Raw genomic sequence first — 21,091 nt, 5'->3', positions numbered from 1 at the left:
ATAGCAGCCCACTTTCACCCTCAATCTGTAATGAGCTATACAATATAAATAAATCACTCAAAAGCAATCATCCCCAATGCCTATTGCAGTATTATACAGAACCAATCCCCCAGTCCTATCCCACCCAACACCAACCCATGCATCCCTTTACGCATCCTGCGCCAAACGTGTCAACGCATCCCCCTCAACCATCATCTTCATCCACTCATCCATACCACGCGCACCAACCTGCTCATAGAACTTAATACTAGGTTCATTCCATGTGAGCACACTCCACTCCAACCGCCGACCCGACACCTCAAGCACCTGCTTAGCAAGGTACTTGAGCAACTTGAAGCCGTACCCATGACCCCGCGCGCTGGGCTGCACATACAGATCCTCGAGGTAGATACCAGGAGCGGACCTCCAGGTTGAGTAGTTGTAGAAGTACAGGGCCATGCCGACGGGGATGGGGTTGGGAGTGTCGGCAGTAGGTGGCGGGGTAATGAGAGCTGTGTAGACAGCGCCGCGCTTGGGTGGGGTATCGGGGAAGGAGAGGGTTGCTAGGAGGGATTCTTCGGTGGCTTCGACTTCATGGAGGGCTTTTTCGTAGTCGGCTAGTTCGCAGATGAATTGGAGGATGAGGGGGACATCTGCTTGGTGTTAGTTGGGGTGTGTCTGTGCTACGCGCGAAGCTTTTGAGGTCAATGCACTTGCCCTCGGGGGTCGCGAGACGAATGGTGGGTTGGTCGGTCATGGCGTTGGAGAGAGGACGTAGGTAATCCATGATGAAGTACAGAATTTGAGAGATCTTTTTACTTTCTTGGGCTTTTGTACTTGCTAGTATAAGCGCGCCCTTCCAATGACAACCCCAGGATTTTACTATCCCGGATTAGGCAATATTACCGATTTTCTTTAAATGTTGAATTCAACTTTAGTTTACATGAATTTTCAACTTGCCTCAAGTGATAGTTGTATCTCAATGCTTTCTTGACAGGCAAAGGGATATCAATGGATATGACACGCTTTTTTTTTTTTTACTTTGATGGAGGAAAACATTACTATCTCTACAAAATGATATTGTACAGAACAAAGGACTTAGATAGGCAATCCACGCCCATGGGTATAAACGCCAATTATTTGGACATGATGGCCGACATCCACTTTTGCTCATCGGTTCTATGTTCGTTAGTGACCATTGTTAGAAAGAAAGTTCAGTAGGAAACTCACCGATCGAAATGGAGCAGCATTCCTAGAACAGGGATCAGCTGCTTCTGGTAGTTCTTATCCCTCTGTTCCAAAAATTGGAGGAGGACATTCTTCAAGTACATGTAGTCAATGGATGCATTGCTGGGTGGGCCGAGGGGAGTCTCGGTCCTGCCAGGAGATACGACTGCCCGACGAGATCCTGAATCTGTAGATGACCGCGAGGATTGTCGACCGGACGGGGAGCCACGCAGGCGGACGTCCTCTCCGAGTGTCTTGTGGGATTTTCGAAGCTTCTCTAGTCGGTTGTTTGTCTCTTCCACTGAACGACGAAGCTCTGCCTTGTCCTTCTCGAGATCACGAACTTGCTTCTCACTTTCGTCGAGGGCATCGCGTAGACCAGCCATGGCCTGTCGAATCTCTGTCACTTCCTGTGATGACTTCTCGGATACTGACTCGAGCTCATCACGACGGCGCCGCCAGTCCTTTTGGGACTGTTCAAGCTCCTCCTTGTCCTGTTCTGCCGTGCGCAGGGCGCGCTCGGCTTCACGGACCTTGCCCTTAAGTTCTTCCATCTCACGAGCACGGCGACGACCTTGGGTGCTGGCCTCATCTTCGGCACGGTCTCGCTCTTCGATGGCAGCCTCCATACGTTCCTTGAAGTCTCGCACCTTGGACTCCGAACGACCCTCAATATCATTGAGCAGACGGCGCATGGTCTCGCCTTCGCGAGTTCGCTCGCTTAGCAGACGGTGAGCGTCAGCCAATTCTTCATCCAAGCTCTCGCATCGCTCACGGGCCTCCTTCATTTGCATTGCAACTTCCGTGGTCTGGTCACGCATACTGTTCAATAGACTCTGGGCGCTGCTGTGCTGGGCTGTCTTCAGCTTGATCTCATCTCGGAGGCCTCCGAGTTCCTTGTTCAATTGAGAAATCTGTTCGTCCATCTCGCGCATCTTAGCGCGAGTACTCTTTAACCCGTCTTGGGCCTTGGAGAGGTCGCCTGCAGTCTTGTCTCTGGCGTTGATGGCATCTTGCTTTTTGCTCTCGGCAGAACGCAGATTAGATTGGATAACAGTAAGGTTTTCCTCCGCCTTCAATCGGCTGTCGGTCTCCTGTCGGATCTTCTTATTGAGGGTACCCACTTCTGCGTCACGCTCTGAGATCTTCGACTTGAAGGTCTTCAGCTCAGCACGCAGATCCTCATGCTTGCCCTCAAGGGCCTTCAAGTCGGAATTCTTGCTAGTGAGGTTTTCTTTTAGAGTCTTCAACTCCGAAGACTCAGCGCGTAGGCTGCGCAGCTCAGGTTGAACCTTCTGAAGAGTTTCACGGAGGTCTGTGAGGTCTTTGAATCGAGCGGCAGCCAGCTGCTGGGCGGCGGAAAGATCTGTCTCCAGGGTAGCAGAGCGGACCTTGAGGTTATCGAATTCCGCTTTGAGTGACGCATGCACCTTCTCCGAGTCAGCTGATGTCGAAGCATTGCTAGTGCGGAGTTCCGCCAATTCTTTTTCGAGCTTGCTGATAGTATCTGCAAGAGAAGTTTTTTCTGCTGAAAGCTCCTTGATCTTGTCCTTGGCTGTCACATGCTCCTGGCCGATGTTGACAAGGTCATCGCGCAGTGACTCAATCTCCTCCTTCAAATTGTCCTCACCTTTCAGCTTAGAACTAAGACGGTCAATGGCGGCCTCCTTTTCGGACAATTGCTGGGTGAGGGATTCGATCTTTTGCTTGAGTTTATCCAGCTCTTTGTTAGCGGAGGCAGGCGCTTCTGTAGGCGATTGCTCTGAAGGAGCTGCATCAGCCGGCTTGGAAAGTTCCTCTGCTTTGCCACCCTTCTTCTTCTTTTTGTTCTTCTTCTTCCCTCCACTACCGCCACCGGCAGTAGCTTGAGCAGGCTGTGTCTCCCCTTCGGTCGGGGCAGGAGCAGGAGTAGGGACAGTAGAAGTGGGCTCTTCCTTGGCCGGGACCAGGGTCTTCACGACTTCTTTGAAGTCGGCCAACTCCCCAGCGAAGACTTTCTCCCTAGCAGACACCCACGCCGTGTTCTCTTTCAAGTTCTCATCCACAAACTCGAAAATGTCTTGTAGTTTAGCAGTATATTCGCACCTCTCGTCGATTTCAGTCTTCATTTGCAACACGGTAGATTCGCTTTCCTTGAGCTGAGATCGGAGGCCGTCAACCAAACCCTGGAGCACAACAAGCTTTTTCCCGTCGGCTTTCTTCTCCTCCTTAGTCGTCTCCAACTGAGCAGCGAGGTTCGGATCAGGCTCGGTTCTTTCAGAGGCCTGTTTCTGGAGCTTGTCGATTTCCTCGCTCTTCTCCTTGACCTGCAACTTAAGCTTATCAACTTCGGATGTGGTTGATTTGAGAGATGATTCCGCAGTTGCTAGCTTCGCCTTCAGGTCATCAAGATCGGCCTTCTTGGAAGTTTGCAGAGTCTCAATCTCGGCATCCAGATTGTCCTTAGTTTCGCGCAGCTCGACAAGCTCGCGGGTGGCTGTCTCCAAATTCTGCACCATGCCCTCAGTCGACTCGCGGGTGACAGACATATCGCGCTTGAGGTTATCGACCTCGGTTCTAAGGTTCTCAACCTCTTCTTGCTTCTCCTTAAGTTCGCTTTCCAGTCGGGGAACTTCTTTATCAAACGAGAAGAACTCTTCACTGGCATGTTCCCCGGTTCCATCTGTGCCCTTGGTTGTCTCAGTCTTAGGTTTCTCATTTTTGAGGCCTGTAACCTCATCCAAAGCTTCCTTGGTAGCCTGCTGTGCTGCTTCGAACTTCTTTCTAAAGTCTTCTCTTTCTTCGGTGACGCGCTTGAGCTCTTCCATAACCATGTCGCTTTTCAAGGTTGATTGGTTGAGGTATTCCGTGAAAGCCTTGGGTTCGCCGATCGAGGTGAGCGGGGTATTCTCGCGCAAGGCAGCTTCGAATGGTTCAATGGATAGGACGCGCGAGTGAGCGGTGCGGTAAGCCTTGAGCAATTCTAATACACTCAGTTAGTCTTGCGCCCTACATTCTGATCAGGTAGATGCATACCATGGTATCGGGACTCTAGCTTATCAAGTCGTCGGAGTTTCGCGCGAACATCGGGTGGAAGCACAGCCGGAGTCTCCTTAGCCTCTGTCTCCTGCCCTGTCTCGTTCTCGGGCGTCTCCGCCGGTTTGCCTTCGGCCATCTCGCTCTCTCCCTCGTTAGAGGCGCCTACTTCCGAAGCAGCCTCTGGTGTATCTGCTTGGGGGGTACCAGACCTGCTGGATTCATCATCACCGATAGTGAATTCAGCCTCAAACTCCTTGGGGTCGGGCCCTCGGATGGGGGTGGCGGTGTTACGTCGCGGACGGGAGGGCTGGCTGCGTCCGGGTGGACGGCGAGCGGAGTTAGAGCGTTCGATGTTATCTTGGGCGGACTTTTGACGTGCTTGTTCCTCTGCAATGCGAGAGTCGATAGCGTCGCGGAGCCGCTGTGACAGGTGTTAGTTAGAGAGGCGCATCGTCAAAAGGGCGAATAGGTACCTGAAACATTGCCGCGGTTCTGAGAACCCAAACGACAATAGAATGTAGAAACTCAAGACCACTGGCAAAGGTGTTTATCAAAAACAAAGAGAATAGCAATGGGCCGCAAAGGAAAGTGAGGGGGAGCATTGGTTTCCAAGGTTGCGTGGCCAAGGCGGAACTGCCATGTGGAAGGTCGGTTTCGGCTGTTGATAAGTTGGGAGACTTGGATTCATACTAATAGTACTATGTAGGATTATTATATTATATTTTATTGGCTATTTATTTATATTTTTAGGATAATTGAATCTAATTTAATTTAAATTGCTATTTTTGTTATTTATCTTGGTCGAATTGGTCTTCGAAAATGCAATGGCGCATACATATATTTGTTGTGCTTACTTGTAGAACACATTAGTTAACTAGTTAATGGGGGTTTTATGATTCCTTAATTTACAGGCCCGAAGGATAATATTTATCGCTTAGATTTTCTCTTTAATTATTAATATATATCAAATTGAGTCTGCGTTGCTACCTATTTGTACTAAGGCTTTGAAGATTGTAAACAATTACATCACTGTGGATTGGCCTATTATAACCGGGATATTTTGGTAGAATCATAGGATCATAGGATCATGGAATTATAGAATATTATCATTATAATATTATAATAATAAAATATTGCTTGGAATATAGAATAACAGAATACATATTATAATACTCGGCGTGATAATCTCACTCCGCCTCGGCTTCTAAACGTAAAGTTGCAGGTGACTTGGAACTAATCCACCTCACCTATCCCTCTCTATCCAACCTACACCTACGGATTACAGTGATGCTTTCAATCTTCAGGCCTAATGGGCCCACGGTTGGGTTCAACTCTGCATTGGTCTAAGTCAATCTGAGTTAGTCTCAACCTTAGACCTGGAACACAAAGCGGAGCTCTCCAATCTTGCATGTGGTTAACATGGCTGGCCTGGCCCCGTCCCTCGCCCTCAGCCTAACGGCTCCAATTTCAACCTCCATTAATACACTCGCTTCCGGCGCCTATCTCTCCTCCCCACCGTCCCCTCCAACTCCCTCAATCATGGCGGGGTGGATCGGATGGGTGTTTACCCTTGTATTTCACACCCTCCCAAGCGTTCTCTACTCGATAATCACATTCTCGACAATTACACTGCCCACATGGCTCTTCACGCTCTTCTCTATGAGCTTGACCTTCACCATGAATTTCACCACCATGTAGGTCTTGGTTTTGCTCTTACCTGAATTTTTGACTCTTGCTGATTACCCATGACCCTTAGAATGTTAATCGTCCTTGTCCTGGTATCGACCGTTAGCTGGTTCATCCGTTACCGGTACCTGAATATGTACAGTCGCCTACCCCCAGAGCCTCAACGCAAAGAAGCCCAGGTCGATTTGTTCCCCGATATCCAGGAAGGGGATTCAAAACCAGGGCTTGCCAACTATCTCGATGAATTCCTCAGTGCTATCAAAGTCTTTGGTTACCTCGAACGGCCCGTTTTCCACGAGTTGACGCGAACGATGCAGACCAGGAAGCTGATTGCGGGAGAGACGCTCATGCTGGAGGAGGAGAAGGGCTTCTGCATGGTTGTGGATGGGCTGGTCCAGATCTTCGTGAAATCGGCACGCGAAGGGAAGTCAAGCTCCCAAGAGAATCTCCACATGGACGATGCCTCCTCAGACGAGGATGACCGCAACATTCACGGCAAACAGGGCTATCAGCTCCTCACCGAGGTCAAGAACGGCGCTTCGATGTCGTCTTTGTTCTCTATCCTCCAGCTGTTTACTGAAGATATTGAGCTTCGTAACTCCCGAAGTCATAGCTCCAGTATATCCAGTCCTAGTCTTGGCCAGGCTCATGTGCCTGATACCTTCGCTGTCAGCCCCGGGTCCACGGTGAGAGACGCCGCGAACTTACACACTGTAGCGCGTGGATCTAGCGACACATTGCCACCAGTGCCTCCGCTGAACCTCGGAGAGAGCCATACCATGCCTCGACAGGACCCCGACCAGACCTCGCACTCGGAGACTAAACAAAATTCCCAGAAAAAACGCCGCAAGTCGGTACACCCGGATATTGTAGCCCGGGCTACAGTCGACACGACGATTGCTATCATCCCCGCGAGCGCATTCCGTCGTTTGACCAGAGTCTACCCACGGGCAACGTCGCACATTGTCCAGGTTATCTTGACACGTCTCCAGCGGGTCACGTTTGCCACTGCGCATTCTTATCTGGGCCTGACTAGCGAGGTTTTAGGCATAGAACGGCAAATGTCTAAATTCACCTCTTGGGACCTTCCGAATAATCTTCGAGGAAGTGCCTTGGATCGGCTGAAGGACAAATTCACGAGAGAACGAGAGCGATTGGGACCGGAGGAAGTTGGAAAAGGCATTGCTCTTCACAACCCGTCTGTCAGCCGCAGAGGACGCTCGAGCAGTACTCTCAGAAAAGAAGCCTTTTTACAAGCAAAGGTGGCCAGTGAGCGCCCTCTCACACCCTCAAGCCCACGAAGGCCACCACCGGTATTCGTTGACAGGGACTCGGCAGGTGTCAGCCCCGGTGATCTGCTATCGACAATACAATTGTCCCGGTTTGGACCGCGGCATGAGCATTTGGCACCTCGCCTCCAAACTCCTCTTACTGAGCGGGAACAACCTCAATTTGTATCTACTGCCGCAATGAATGTCCTGCCCTCAACCTTCCAGCGAACTGAGTCAGTTGACGAGGACGCTATTTTCCGCGAGTCGATCTTGGACTGTATTATGAAGGGCATTGGGCTTACCGAAGGCACACGCGATAATCTACGTAAGAGCAGCCACTCTGGCGAGGCGTCGCCGAGACTTCTCTCCTACGATAACCGCCGCCAGAAGGCAGTGTTCTCCAATGCCTTTGGCTTCATGGATCCCTATGAAGGACCTGGTGACGGCGAATCTGAATCCATGATGTCCTCCATGTCAGTGACGAGCGCAGGGGGGACATCGCCTGTCGTCAACCTACGGGAAGACCTACGCCATGACATCGAAATAGTCTACTTTCCGCAAGGCTCAGTTCTTGTAGAACAGGGTGAGCGCCATCCAGGTCTCTACTATGTCATTGATGGATTCTTGGACGTGGGTATTCCGGCGAATGAACGCGATGACACCCTTATTGGCTCCTCTCATGGATCTGCCTCGCAAGCGCAAGAGGAGCTGTTCCCGAAGCTGAGACGAACAACGACAGCATCGTCACGCGCGCCTAGTGCAGCAGGCGGCAATGACCCTCGACGGAAGAACCAGCCCCGGAAATCGCTATACCTGATCAAACCTGGTGGCATTCAAGGATATGTAGGTGCTCTTGCGTCGTACCGCTCGTACACCGATGTTGTGGCCAAGACGGATGTTTACGTTGGATTCCTTCCTCGTGCTTCCCTTGAGAGAATCGCAGATAGGCACCCAGCTGCATTATTAACACTGGCAAAGCGGTTGACAAGACTGCTGCCGCGTTTGCTGCTCCACATTGATTTCGCGCTAGAGTGGGTGCAGGTCAGCGCAGGACAGGTGATTTATCACCAAGGAGATGAAAGCGATGCTATTTATCTTGTTCTGAACGGTCGTCTCAGGTCTGTCCTTGAGGGACAAAATGGCAAGATAACTGTCATTGGCGAACACGGCCAGGGTGAGAGTGTTGGTGAACTCGAGGTCATGACTGAATCTACAAGACCGTCTACTTTGCATGCTATCCGTGAAACGGAACTAGCCAAGTTCCCCCGGTCTCTTTTCAACAGTCTCGCTCAGGAACATCCTGGAATTACTATCCAAGTCTCTAAACTTATTGCCCAGCGAATGCGTGATTTAGTCGAGCATCCACTGTCTGAAAAGGGGATTGAACAAGGACATGCTGGCGGCGTTCAGACTGCAACCTCAACAGTCAATCTCCGCACTGTGGCAATTCTTCCGGTCATGGCTGGTGTCCCTGTTGTGGAATTCGGGCATAGACTTTTGCAGGCGTTGCATCAAATTGGTGTGACTAGAGGTGTCACATCACTCAACCAAGCGACGATTTTGAACCACTTAGGTCGCCACGCATTCAGTAAGATGGGGAAGCTTAAGCTTTCCCAATACCTGGCTGACCTTGAGGAGAAATTTGGAATGGTCTTGTACATCGCTGATACCAACGTGAACGCGCCATGGACTCAAACTTGCATCGCACAAGCTGACTCTATCCTGTTGGTGGGTCTTGCAGAGTCTTCGCCCAGAATTGGTGAATATGAACGGTTCCTGCTAGGCATGAAGACCACTGCTCGCAAAGAACTGGTTCTTTTGCACGCGGAACGATATTGTTCACCTGGACTCACTCGGGAATGGCTCAAGAACAGGGTGTGGATCAACGGTGGGCACCATCACATTCAAATGGCCTTCCGCTCGACCACCGAGCCTTCACACCCGCCGAGCAAGAAGTTTGGTACTGTGCTGAAGCAGCGCGTGCAAATTTTGCAAGCTGAGATCCAAAAGTACACGTCCCGGCGTGCACAACAAACCCCACTCTACTCCCCGCAAACCCCTTTCAAGGGTGATTTCCATCGGCTGGCTCGGCGTTTGTGCGGCAAGTCTGTTGGTCTTGTACTAGGCGGAGGTGGAGCGCGTGGCATTTCGCAAGTTGGCGTTATTAAAGCGCTCGAGGAGGCCGGAATCCCAATTGATATCATTGGTGGCACATCGATCGGTTCTTTCATTGGAGCTCTGTACGCGCGTGACGCTGATGTTGTGCCCATGTACGGGCGAGCCAAGAAGTTCTCCGGACGCATGGGCAGTATGTGGCGGTTCGCATTGGACCTGACCTACCCCACCGTTTCCTACACCACGGGTCATGAGTTCAACCGTGGGATATTCAAGACCTTTGGAGACAGCCAGATCGAAGATTTCTGGTTGGAGTTCTACTGCAACACAACTAACATCAGCCGATCCCGAATTGAGTATCACTCGTCTGGTTATGTCTGGCGGTACGTTCGCGCCTCGATGTCGTTGGCTGGCCTGATGCCTCCTATCTGTGACGAAGGAAGTATGCTCCTGGACGGTGGCTATATCGACAACCTCACCGTAGCACACATGAAAAGTCTTGGAGCGGATGTCATCTTCGCGATTGATGTTGGGTCTATCGACGATACCACGCCCCAGGGATTTGGAGACTCATTGTCAGGATTCTGGTCAGTGTTCAACCGCTGGAACCCCTTCTCCTCACTCCCGAACCCACCTACACTTTCCGAAATACAAGCACGACTGGCCTATGTCTCATCGTTTGACAATCTCGAGCGCGCAAAGAATATGCCTGGCTGTCTATACATGCGTCCTCCTATCGACCCATACGGCACCCTGGATTTCGGCAAATTCGACGAGATCTACAAAGTCGGCTACGCATATGGAAAGGAGTTCCTCGATCGTTTGAAGAGCGAGGGCTCACTACCTATACCGGAAGAAACCGAAGAAAAGCGCAGGCTACAGCGGACGATGGCTCCTCGCCGAGCTAGTATCTAACCGTTTTAACATTATCCTGAAACCTAGCCCGGCATGATATTTCGAGTTCAATGGGGCAACGACTTGATTTTTTGGTATGCGGCGTTCAACACTGCATACGATCTGCTCTGGCCGGTGCTGGCACCTTTTCTTGCGCGAAATACCGATTAACTGGCTTCTTTTATTGAACCTGTAAATTCAATGTGGGGATTAGTTTTTCCACTTTGGGTTTAGCGCCCCAATACACCGTCACATAACCTCCCTTCAATGCCCTCCGGCTTAAAAGACCCGTCTTCCCTGCTCTTCCTCCATTTCTCTCACTTTTTCATTATTCTGCCTCTCTATCTTGCACTCATCGCTGCGCCCCCGCAATTTCGCCCGCTTACTTTTCGGTCGCAAACTACGGCTGAGCCCTTGTTGCTTCCACAATTCACTCTTGGGGTCGGAATTATTCGGCCTCTTGGCGGCGGTGAATTCCACCTTTTGTTTGAAAATCGCGAAGTTGAATGAAACAGCCACCGTACGACAACATGTCCTTGTTTCGGGTTAAGACTATGAGTCCAAGCATCTCAGCTAGTCAAATGGTACAAGCCCCAACCGTTCGTCAAGACCAGGCCCAGAATCTTCTCTGTAGAAAGCATTGCCAAATAAACATGCTTCTCTTCACAATAGCTTGTAGGTATCCTCGCCAGGCCGGCTGAAAGCGGAGAGCCAACTCAGGTCCCAGCAAGCCTCTGCGAACCAATGCTTCACAGGTCTTTGTCTTTATCAGAGTCAATGAAGATATATTCTGCATTCCCGGTCATATCCTTTGTCTTGCGCTTGAAGTCGTACGCTAGCAAGGCCATTGTAGGATAGACATTGTGCCAACAAGCAGCAATAAGACCATCAAAAACTTCATTGCGGCTCTGTTCTGGAAACTCCATTTCCCCAAATCGGCGATCCCATTCCGCGGCGCTGAGGATAATGTCGTCATAGGGTTCATGGCCATACACCATGAAGTATAGAAGTGTCCCAACCGCAAACTGTTCAGTTCTGGTAGAGCAGAGACCGTACGTACCTTTCAATGGCCCAGCAAGTATTGGTTTGGCCCGTGGAGGCAAGGTACCTTCAAGCGGCTGTCCAATGGTGGTAGCACGACCAAAGTCAGCCAGCTTCAAGTTGAAGTTCCGGTCAAGAAGACAGTTGCTTGCATGCAGATCATTGTGACAAAAGCCCATTTTCTCCACATACTCAAGAGCAGAGGTGATTTGGTGTATCCACCGAGCGATGAGAGCAGGATCCTCGTACTCCTTAACCTTAATAAGACGCCCGTGAAACCCATTTCTTCCTTTCTCTCGCTCCTGGCGTTCATAGAAGCGAGGGGCGATTGCCTTCTACGTGCAATATGATAGAAAAAGATAGTCCGGGAACATGAGAAAACAGTCAACAATATCCGGGCATCGATCCTGGCACTCATTAAGACGTTTGTAGAACGCGATCTCTTTGAGGAAAGGATGCTCCGCTGCCTTTTCTTTAGGGGTTCGGTCGCGACGAACGGTTTTTACCACAATAGTTGGGGTGACGTGGTAGAGATAAGCGTCGAGTCCTCCGCCGACCCAGTTATGTTCCTCGAGAGCATCCGCATAGTGGAAGCCCATGGCGAATCAAAACACATGTAATCGTAGTTTTAGCCGTGAGCTTTGGCAAAGATGTACAGAAGATAACTGTTTGGGTGGCAAAATAGTTTGGTACAAGTGTAAGAAGGGGGTTGTGAGGGGGGAACAGCAAGGAAAGAAAGGAAAAAGAGAGAACTATGGAAGATTGTCTTAATTAGAGAAGTGGCCAACAGTGGACAATAATAGTAGGCAAGAATGGTGAGTCGAGTGCAGGATTTCACACAAGTAGGCAATTTTAATCAGTGGTGAGCAGCATTGTACGGAAATGAGGGAACAACATAGAGACCCTGTCAACAATACTCAATAGCACAGAATAATGATCGGTAGTAAGTAGTAATAGGCAGTAATGGATGCTACAAGGCAAATAATCACAGGAATCACTTCCCTATCGTTCTCTAAGCTATGGTTGGTGCGATGGCCGAGCGACTGACCATAAATTTGTGCCGCTTATGCAGCAAGCTGCAACCACGTCACATCCTATATTAGAGTAGGAGGGTTAGCGGGAGGTCAAAGCTTAGGATAAGACATTAGGAGGAGGTTCTCGCCCAACTTGTCCTATTGCTTCTGTACTTTGACTTACTTTCATTCAACCTTCGGTGCTTCTCTAGCTAGCGACCTATGTCGTTGACTGAGCATTTCTTCGACTCTCTTATTCACCAAAAAGGCATCCTTGACAGTAGCCCATTCCTAGATACGAATAGCCAGAGAGCACTAGAATCGTCTTATTGTATTTTGCCTAATATAGTCAAACCCTCGGTATCGCGGCAGTCCTAGAATAGACATAACAAGGCGCGACAACACCTCAAGAACATCTACTCCTTAGCGAAGCCGCTGTTTGTCCTTGTTACTATCATGATCTCTATCACTGATCTGGAATCATTGGACCGTAGGGAAATATTTCCTCGTCTTGCAGATTGGCGGCAGGACAATATACCCTCTAAAAAGTTCAAATCACGAGCGGTTGAGCTCATTCACGAGCTGAACCACGAAAGAGAGAGAGAAGGCCTTGTCTATGTACAACGTATAGTTTTTCTTCTACTTGTTGAACGTATTTTACTAATTTTTGGGTTTAAAACAGAGAATAAAATGTAGAACTTTTAGGAAATCGCGAGGTGTCAAACAGAAGAGTGTGGAATCTCCCGTCTCTCCTGCAGAGCCAACACCGCAAAGGAGTCAAATTGACCAGCCCACCGAATTTCAAAATGCCCTCAGAACCAAATTTGTCCTTACACACAACGACATCAGTCCTCGAAACCTGATCTTAGGTCAATATGAACAAGTGTGGTTGGTTGACTGGGCATATTCTGGTGCATATCCTCCTGTCTTTTGAAAGCGCGGCATTGTCAATCCAGCCATTTTTCACTGATTTCAATGAAGCGGTCTTATCCCTTATTTCACGTTACCCTAAGGAGGAAATGCAACTTAATTCTATTGCATATGGATTAACCACCGCGGCATTAGCCTAAGGGAGGCTTGAATGGAAGCGGAATACACCCGTTACGGCGAACCCTATTATCCCACTCCACTAGGTCAGAATTAGCTAGTTGAAGGAAATTTAGTTGGATAACAATGACACAAAAAATTTGCTCAATACTGTAATTCCTATTATCCGCTCCCTTCTACTTGCTTAAACTCTTCGCACGCTCCATACCTTCGGCTTATATTAAAAGGGGAGGAGAAAAACTATATACATCACTCATAGGAGAAATCACTCAACGTGCATAACTAATAGGCTCTAGCTTACTTATCTAGTCGATCGACGCCGTGTAGAATATCGTAGAGACATTGGGGAATAGGATCAATAGTATTGGCCACAGCAGGTACAGCGAACTATTTAAGTCCTAGCTACTGGAATCCTGCTCAAGTCAAACGCTCTTCAGAAGCGGAATTTATGGATGTATTGCTCTTAACGTATCTTAATTGACGGGATAGTGCCTCTGCAAAAACCAGCAGGCACCCATGTATGCAGACTATAGCTAACATACAGCCAAGGGGCTAGTGGTGGACCTAAGATTTTAACGAAATCCTGGACGCCGGGAATACTCTAGAAAAACAATACAACAAACAATAGCGTAATACATGACGGTCCCATACACGACATAAGCCAGACTGTCTAGAGAATAAGATAGCATAAGAAACTGGTGGACACAGGGATTTGGTGCTGATATCACGGAATATATGTATTGTTTAGGCCTATATATATGGTGTAGGATGCAGGTTCATTTTTCAGCCGTTTTTGCTCTTGAAGGTGGGCTGAGAAACTCTACCTGTAGTTATGTGGTCTTTTTCTCCTTGATCTTATCTATACAAGCATTCCCTGGGAGAGTATCAACGGTCACAGCCGATATGCCTAATAGCAGAGAAGACGATTGATAGGACGATTGATTGCTAGATATAGCGGGTGTATGGTTTTCCATGACTTGGGGATTCGATTTTGTTATCTAATAAGTATATAGTCACTTAGTGTTAAACACTCATTGTACTAATACCCATGCCGGACTCTAAATTCCCCAGTGAACAACAGGGAAGTACACAATTAATGACAAAACTCTAATCACACCTCTCTACACCTTCTCGGACTAGACATCAGCCGGTGGAATTACCATGGTCTAGATTCTTGCCAGGGCCGCATATTTTATACATATCACTCCAGACCCCCAACTGACCGAGAATGACCTTTCCATACGGATGAATATGACTAGCGCATGTCATAACCATGACATGACCCCCAGCTGCGCAGCAAGTGATCCAGGATAAGTCATATGTCGAGGTAGTACGATCTTTGTCATTGCTTTGCCAGTTGGTCATGGGTTCCAAGGAGTGAGCGGCTTTTAAAGGAGGGACCTCGCTTGAAAGTCAATGGCGTGAAAAGATCTTCCACCGGCATCGTGAGTAGCGAGGATCGTGTTTAGTAAGGTGCAGGGCGTGGATTTCGAAACCATAAAAAATCGGATTGGCACCTAAGCAAGTAAGTCTGAGCTAGAGCAGCAATGAGACGTCCGTTGGATTATAAATATAATTGATTATAGATCCAACCACTTCAAGCTGGTGAGACCTCCTCCCTTCCCTCCCTTCTTCCCTCAAAGCTGACCCATGACAAAATAGGGGAAGCGGGAAGAGATCAATGACAATTGGTGGCTGTAGATGGAGACATGTACTGTGGGCAATCTGGATTTGGAGATGGTAGTGGGGCAAATACTTTTCGATAAGGCTCAAAGTGATGTCTACACAAGGTTACTAAATGACCAAAAGAAGTAGTCCTCTTTCCCGGAAACTGGCAAGGACCCTACCAAAGCATGGTATCTACCTAGGAGTGGCTTTGCCCCGCCTTCGTTGTGGTAATCGGGGTCAAGACTAGATCATGTTTCTTTGGTTCCAATGTTAGTACGAAGAGCGCTTCTAAGGAGGTCGCAAGAGAACATTTTATCCGTCTGATAAACCCAAATATGATGACGGGTATGGAAATCGCGGGTGTCGGGAACTTCAGATAAGCTCCAATGACCAATATCGCCACAGAGGGACGAGAAGCACTTGGGGGTTCCCGATCTCCATATTGCCAAGACATCCCCAAGCCTGGCTTACTATATAGCATTTATGATGCCACCAGTGTTAAATAACCAGGTAGCATTCCTATTTATTCCCCTCCAAATACCTTACCCAGTAAACCTCCATCCATTCAACCTCACATCATCTCATTTTCCACGAAAAGAAATGTCCTCTTTCACATACATCAACGAGAAAGGTGCTGGTGAAAAGCACAGCGATATTGGCCATTACTCTCAGGCTGTCCTTCTTCCTGGCAACGTCGTTAAGTGCTCCGGTCAGGGCGGCTGGACCCCTACTGGCGAGCTTGATGCGAATGACTGGAAGCGTCAGATCGACTTGGCCTTCGACAATGTCGATCGTGTTCTTCAGGCTGCCGGCCTGAAGGGATGGGAGGATGTCTACCTGCTTCGATCCTACCATGTAGATATCGGTGCCTCTTGGGAATATACAGTTGAGAAGCTCCGTGCTCGTATTCCCGGCCACCGCCCCGTCTGGACTGCCATTGCTGTTCCCCGTCTGGCTTTCTCCCAGATGCTGATCGAACTTGAGGTTGAGGCCCACAACCCCCGCGGAGCTAGCTTGTAAATAGCAACCCCGTCGCACTGTAAGTGGAGCCTTTGTTTGGGACTTTCATCGTTTCATTTTAGAATTGCAAAGGAACTGATGGTATTCTTCTAGTAGAAGCCGCTGAACAATGCATACGCTTGCGCATATCTTGGCCAACATGAAATTGTGACCTCACCCCACCATATTTCCACGAAGTATGATGCCTGGTAGTGAAGCCATGTTACTTTGTTTACCCTGGGAACATTCATGCGAAAAGAAAATATTGTGGATGAAGTTTAAAATGTATATAAAGTTCTTTAACACCCCCAGATAGAACATGACGATTTCATTAGTTACCATGACCTCATGATCATATTCCATTGATTCCCTGTAGCAGCATTCGCAATAAGAGAAACGAAAAAAGTAGAAAGAAACCAAAAAATAGCTCGTCATAACGTGCACGCAGAGAGAGACATGAAATAATGTTATCATTTTGAGTCCGCTTGTAACATCCAGTATCATTATCCATTTATAAAGAATTGCAATGCTGAAAGATCCCTTCCAACGCTGTCTTAAGGAGCGGCCACACTACTCCTGCAAGTGGCTCAATTTCATAGAGTACAATCTATTCCTTTAGAATATAAACGTAATGTAGTAGCTGACTGGGCAAATGACTGTCCGGAATCGGTTGCCCTTCACCACCCACTACACTATTTTCAAATGCAACGTCATTAGAAGGACCTCAAAGAAAAACTACACTAGGAGCATTCCTTATGGCACGTGCCAGCTTCTTCTCTTCAATTAATATTGATGTACTTGGGTAACTAGTTAGTTAACTAATAAGGCTGTTTATTACATAATAGAGCAGCTCAAATTAGATAATTCGTACGTTATGGCCATAGGATTAATAATGCTTTTGGGTGAAACCTCATTATCATTGAAGGCTAACTTTGAGTTTCTACCTAATCATAAATCCAATAAGTCTATAGAAGAATCAACAAGATTGTCCCTGGTCTCCAACGTCTCCAGTCTCCAACGTCTCCAACTGACGGAAGGGGTGGGCACATTTGGAGAGTGTGGAGACGAAGGGTTGGTCCATAATCGGCTTACACCATATCTTTTCAGATGCCATTAGAAGGTTTTTGCTATCGGTACATGTGGTTTTTCAATTGTCAAAATGGGAATGGAAGGCTAAAGCCGTCTTGTAAATCTAAACCGAAATATCTTACAATCGGGGACTGGAGTTCTTCGTCAAAGATCCCTGCAGCCCCTTGAAGCACGACACATGGTACATACCGGGGTCAAAATCACCCCAGCATCCTTCAAAAAGACAACCCGGCTTCCGCGCCACCTCTTCTTTGGTCAAATCACGAAGTCCATCAACGTATCCAATCCGTGGCCACTTTTCACAGATAAACTTGATGTCATCGGCATGCACAAATGCCGACGAGAGTCCCATGAGGTCTTGACCAGAGCCGAGAGTAAGAAGTGCAGTTTGAAGATTGACAGTCTTACTGAAGCCTCGGAATTCGATTGTGTGACGTGCGATAGCCTCAGCCGCCAAGTCGGCCCACTCACCTAGTGGCTTGGTGGTTGTGGTCTCAGACATGCTGCCTTTTTGTTCAAGAATCCATTCACGGGCCCTGATGGCACCCCACAGCTCTAGTGACAGTTTGCTCTGCTTTATTCCTTCCTCGCTCATTCCCCATTCGTGAAGAGCACATGTAAGGAAATGGAGCTCTTTGTCGAATCCAAACTGCACTTTAGCCTGCTCGGTATCTAATCCAGCATAATTCGCGATGGCTAGACCAAAGGCGTATGTACGGAAGCAGTGGTTCGCAGCCCAATCGGGAATTTCTTCCTTAATTATTTGCTCCGCACGGAGGCAAATAGGTGTTTGGGGAATATCGTAAAAGGAGGAAGGTTTGGCAGTAGGTGGTGGTCGACATAGACTTGCCACGGTTTGCACCAACGGACTGGGAATAGTCTGATGCCGGTGGCGAGTTGGAGATGGCGGCATATCGAATTTTGGATGGCAGCAGGTTGCTGAACGGAAGTTTCTCACAACTCTGGTCTTCGAGTGGACATGGTAACAAATCCATTATATGTATATCTTGGATTTCTAGACTCTTGATAAGATAATTCGGAACAAACATCCCCAAAAATTAGTCACGGAATCTCTACAACCTTGGAGACAAGCTAGCGGGGTTGGTTTGATTCGTGTCTCTTGATAAGAGCTTTGGAAGAGTTAATTTACTTGGAGTTATGTGGAGTTACATGGCTGAATGAGCTAAGAAAGTATTGTATCTGTTCCACGGAAATATATGTATATGCAGTCCTGAGAGATGCAGGAATAGGAAGATTCGGAAGAGATATCTTATGTTACACTCATATTAGTGTGATCTAAAGAGGAGAATCAATACTTTATGTAGAGTGAACTGCACTGCACATACGCAGAATTATCTAGGTAACAGCGGACAATGTTGGATGATATAAAAGATATATAGGGCGGTACCAACATTTGAAAAAAAAAAACCATACTTATCACTCCTGGTTTACTCTGGAGCCCCGGATCTGTTTCATTATCGTTCAGTTTGGCAAACCCACCGTTGGGTCAACCCAAATCCTAGATAACGTCCACGGACTGAGAGGTGAGACCATTATTACATACTCTTGCTGATAAGTTCACGATCACTTAAATTAGATAAGACAAGATTACGCAGTAGAAATACAAATATTCTAATCTCTAAGTGGCGATAGAACTAGGGTCATATTCACATATCCTGCCCTCCTCGAAGAGTCCCCAGAAACCAAGTCATATATAACCCCAGGCCTTGGAAAGGTTACCCCCAAGTCCCCAGAATGTTTATTAGCTATTTCAACACCATTTTCTTAAGGATCACGCGTGAAAGATCATGGGACGGATAAACTCCTACAACCTAATTGTGGTGCTGTTTGTTGCCCTAGGCTCGTTCACCTATGGCTTCAACTCTTCCATCGTGGCATCTTTCACGGCTTTACCGTCTTTCTATGCATACTTCAATCTTTCATCCACTGGCCCACGGGCCGATTATACTACACAGATGGTCGGAGGTTAGTGTTGTATACCTTGTACAGGGTGTTGCTGTCACTATGGCTAACTTGATTTAACAAGCAATGAACAGTCTATTCGCCGCCGGTGGTTTAATCGGTGCGCTGTTGCTTGGCTGGCTGGCTAACCAAGTGGGGCGAAGAATGTCGATTCAGATAATCTGTGTCATTTCACTGGCTGCGACGATAATCAGCGCTGTATCGATGAATATGGGAATGTTCCTTTTCGGAAGGGCTTTCCAGGGGTTCTCGTATGCTTTGACATAACTCCCTTTGTTGCAACAAATAAGTTCTCTAATTATGTTTAGTGCTGGAATGATCGATGCCGTGTGTCCATTATACCACTCCGAGGTCTCTCCAGCGAATTCTCGAGGCAAGCTTGTTGGCTTCCATGCTTTTCTCCTTGTCTCCGGATATGTAAGTCATCTTGGTTATTCCAATATCCCTAATGACTTGAGTGACCTTTTCTTCTGCGAAGGCTGGTGCGAGCTGGGTTGGACTAGGATGTTATTTTGCACCAAATCCCGATATTCAGTGGAGGCTATGCGTTGCCTTGCAGGCTGTTGCACCTCTTATCCTCCTGTTTGGATCACCTTGGATCCCTGAATCTCCCAGATGGCTAGTTTTGTACGGGCGTTTCGATGAAGGTCGCGAAACGCTCCGCAAGCTGCATAAGAGTGATGACGACCCCGCGGGTACATTGGCTGAGCAAGAGTATCAAACTATTTGCACTCGAGTCGAGCTGGATCGTGCGAAGGCTCTCACTTGGAAGTCAGTATTGACTAACAAATCAATCATGCGTCGCCTGGCGATTGGATTTTTCGTTGTCTTCGCCGCTCAATCTAGTGGTGTCTTGGTTGGTTTTTTTCAAAATGGCTAAAAGATCAATGAAAACTGACACTAAAAAAAGGTCGTCAACAATTACCAAATTACTCTGTACGAAGGCTTAGGAATTACCGGCTGGAAGTCACTACTACTACTTAGTGTTTACACTAGTTGGGCAGCTTTTATGAACTGGGTCAATGCGATGTTGTTAGATCGGTTCGGGCGCATTAAGCTGATGACTTTTGGACTGGTGAGAAAATGGCCATATACTCCCTTCGGTGTTGTAAAGGCTGTGAAACTAAATTTGACCTGTTTAGGTCGGTGCCGCCGTGGCGATTTCAGGAGAAGCGGCTATGGTCGCTACATTTGCCGGGTCCAACAATGCTATCGGCAACGGGTTCGGAGTGTTCTTCTTGTTTCTTTTCATCACGTTGTTTGCCGGTGGGATGGACGCCTGTAAGTTTTTACCTCATGCCCTTCGGAATCGTGGTCCCCAGGCTTTTACTGATCACCTTTTTCGCTTTTCTGTAGCTTGCTAGTGAGAAAATCCTAGAATGAAACCCCAAACTTCTTTTTTTGGGGGGTGTTAACTTGATTTTCTTTCTTAGCGTTTATAGCTCTGAGATCTTCCCTACATGGCTGAGAGCCCCAGGACTAGCAATTTCGGTGACGGGTCTATTCACCGCGACTCTTATTTATACTGGCTCTGCCTCAGTGGCTTTCGGGTCTGTTGGCTGGAGGTACTACCTTGGTCAGCCACAAATGAATCTGATACGTGATATTAGTAAACTAACAGGGAGCATTACAGTCTTCATTTTTATGCCGATTGCCTGCGCGGGGGTCATCTGGTTCTACCTTCCCGAAACAAACGGCCGGACTTTGGAAGAAATCGAGCGCTTGTTCGATAATGAGGAAATTGATGCAGTTCCCGTTGATCAACTACCAAGCATAAACGATGGGATAACCATTGTGGGTCGAATTAGGAGCAAGAACAGTGTGTGAAACGCCCAGGCAAAATGCCGTGCTGGACGCATATTTGGAATATACTGGTGTCATATTTTGTACCTTTACACATACTCTTTCGCACCGTTGCTTCACTTGGAAAGGCTAAACTATGCGCCAAGGAAATTCAACGTCAAGATTAACGCTACACGCGTAATTCAAGTTGATATAACCTTAGAAGTACACTCACTGATGTATATACATACACTATTCCTCAAATGCTCGACTCTTGAC

General features: G+C 47.9%; 7 protein-coding genes across 7 annotated transcripts; 3 read left to right on the top strand and 4 right to left on the bottom strand.

The window, feature by feature from the left end:
* Positions 1-147: 147 nt before the first annotated feature.
* On the bottom strand, positions 148-766 carry N7537_001622 (GNAT family N-acetyltransferase; the record flags this gene model as incomplete). Its single annotated transcript, XM_056892680.1, has 2 exons — positions 148-632; positions 697-766. The coding sequence occupies 2 exons, from the start codon at positions 764-766 to the stop codon at positions 148-150; spliced, it is 555 nt and encodes a 184-aa protein (XP_056757675.1).
* Positions 767-1,115: 349 nt separating this feature from the next.
* On the bottom strand, positions 1,116-4,706 carry N7537_001621 (putative vesicle-mediated transport protein (Imh1); the record flags this gene model as incomplete). The annotated part of the gene is made up of 4 exons (XM_056892679.1): positions 1,116-1,158; positions 1,210-4,168; positions 4,222-4,645; positions 4,698-4,706. 4 exons carry the CDS (start codon positions 4,704-4,706, stop codon positions 1,116-1,118), a joined length of 3,435 nt encoding a protein of 1,144 aa, XP_056757674.1.
* Positions 4,707-5,643: 937 nt separating this feature from the next.
* On the top strand, positions 5,644-10,211 carry nte1 (lysophospholipase; the record flags this gene model as incomplete). The annotated part of the gene is made up of 2 exons (XM_056892678.1): positions 5,644-5,918; positions 5,981-10,211. The coding sequence occupies 2 exons, from the start codon at positions 5,644-5,646 to the stop codon at positions 10,209-10,211; spliced, it is 4,506 nt and encodes a 1,501-aa protein (XP_056757673.1).
* A 728-nt stretch (positions 10,212-10,939) lies between these two features.
* Positions 10,940-11,830, bottom strand: N7537_001619 (uncharacterized protein; the record flags this gene model as incomplete). Its single annotated transcript, XM_056892677.1, has 2 exons — positions 10,940-11,566; positions 11,621-11,830. The coding sequence occupies 2 exons, from the start codon at positions 11,828-11,830 to the stop codon at positions 10,940-10,942; spliced, it is 837 nt and encodes a 278-aa protein (XP_056757672.1).
* Positions 11,831-15,559: 3,729 nt separating this feature from the next.
* Positions 15,560-15,979, top strand: N7537_001618 (YjgF/Yer057p/UK114 family; the record flags this gene model as incomplete). Its single annotated transcript, XM_056892676.1, has 1 exon — positions 15,560-15,979. One exon carries the CDS (start codon positions 15,560-15,562, stop codon positions 15,977-15,979), a length of 420 nt encoding a protein of 139 aa, XP_056757671.1.
* A 1,186-nt stretch (positions 15,980-17,165) lies between these two features.
* On the bottom strand, positions 17,166-17,960 carry N7537_001617 (uncharacterized protein; the record flags this gene model as incomplete). The annotated part of the gene is made up of 1 exon (XM_056892675.1): positions 17,166-17,960. The coding sequence occupies one exon, from the start codon at positions 17,958-17,960 to the stop codon at positions 17,166-17,168; it is 795 nt and encodes a 264-aa protein (XP_056757670.1).
* An 895-nt stretch (positions 17,961-18,855) lies between these two features.
* Positions 18,856-20,857, top strand: N7537_001616 (general substrate transporter; the record flags this gene model as incomplete). Its single annotated transcript, XM_056892674.1, has 7 exons — positions 18,856-19,033; positions 19,095-19,281; positions 19,339-19,447; positions 19,509-19,886; positions 19,941-20,105; positions 20,173-20,315; positions 20,473-20,857. The coding sequence occupies 7 exons, from the start codon at positions 18,856-18,858 to the stop codon at positions 20,855-20,857; spliced, it is 1,545 nt and encodes a 514-aa protein (XP_056757669.1).
* Between the last annotated feature and the right edge of the window lie 234 nt (positions 20,858-21,091).

The sequence above is a fragment of the Penicillium hordei genome (genome assembly GCF_028827395.1).
Source record: "Penicillium hordei strain IBT 12815 chromosome Unknown utg000001l_segment0_segment0, whole genome shotgun sequence".
Classification (NCBI taxonomy): domain Eukaryota; kingdom Fungi; phylum Ascomycota; class Eurotiomycetes; order Eurotiales; family Aspergillaceae; genus Penicillium; species Penicillium hordei.
Note: the sequence above shows the minus strand (reverse complement) of the source record. Positions and strands in the feature narration are given on the sequence as shown.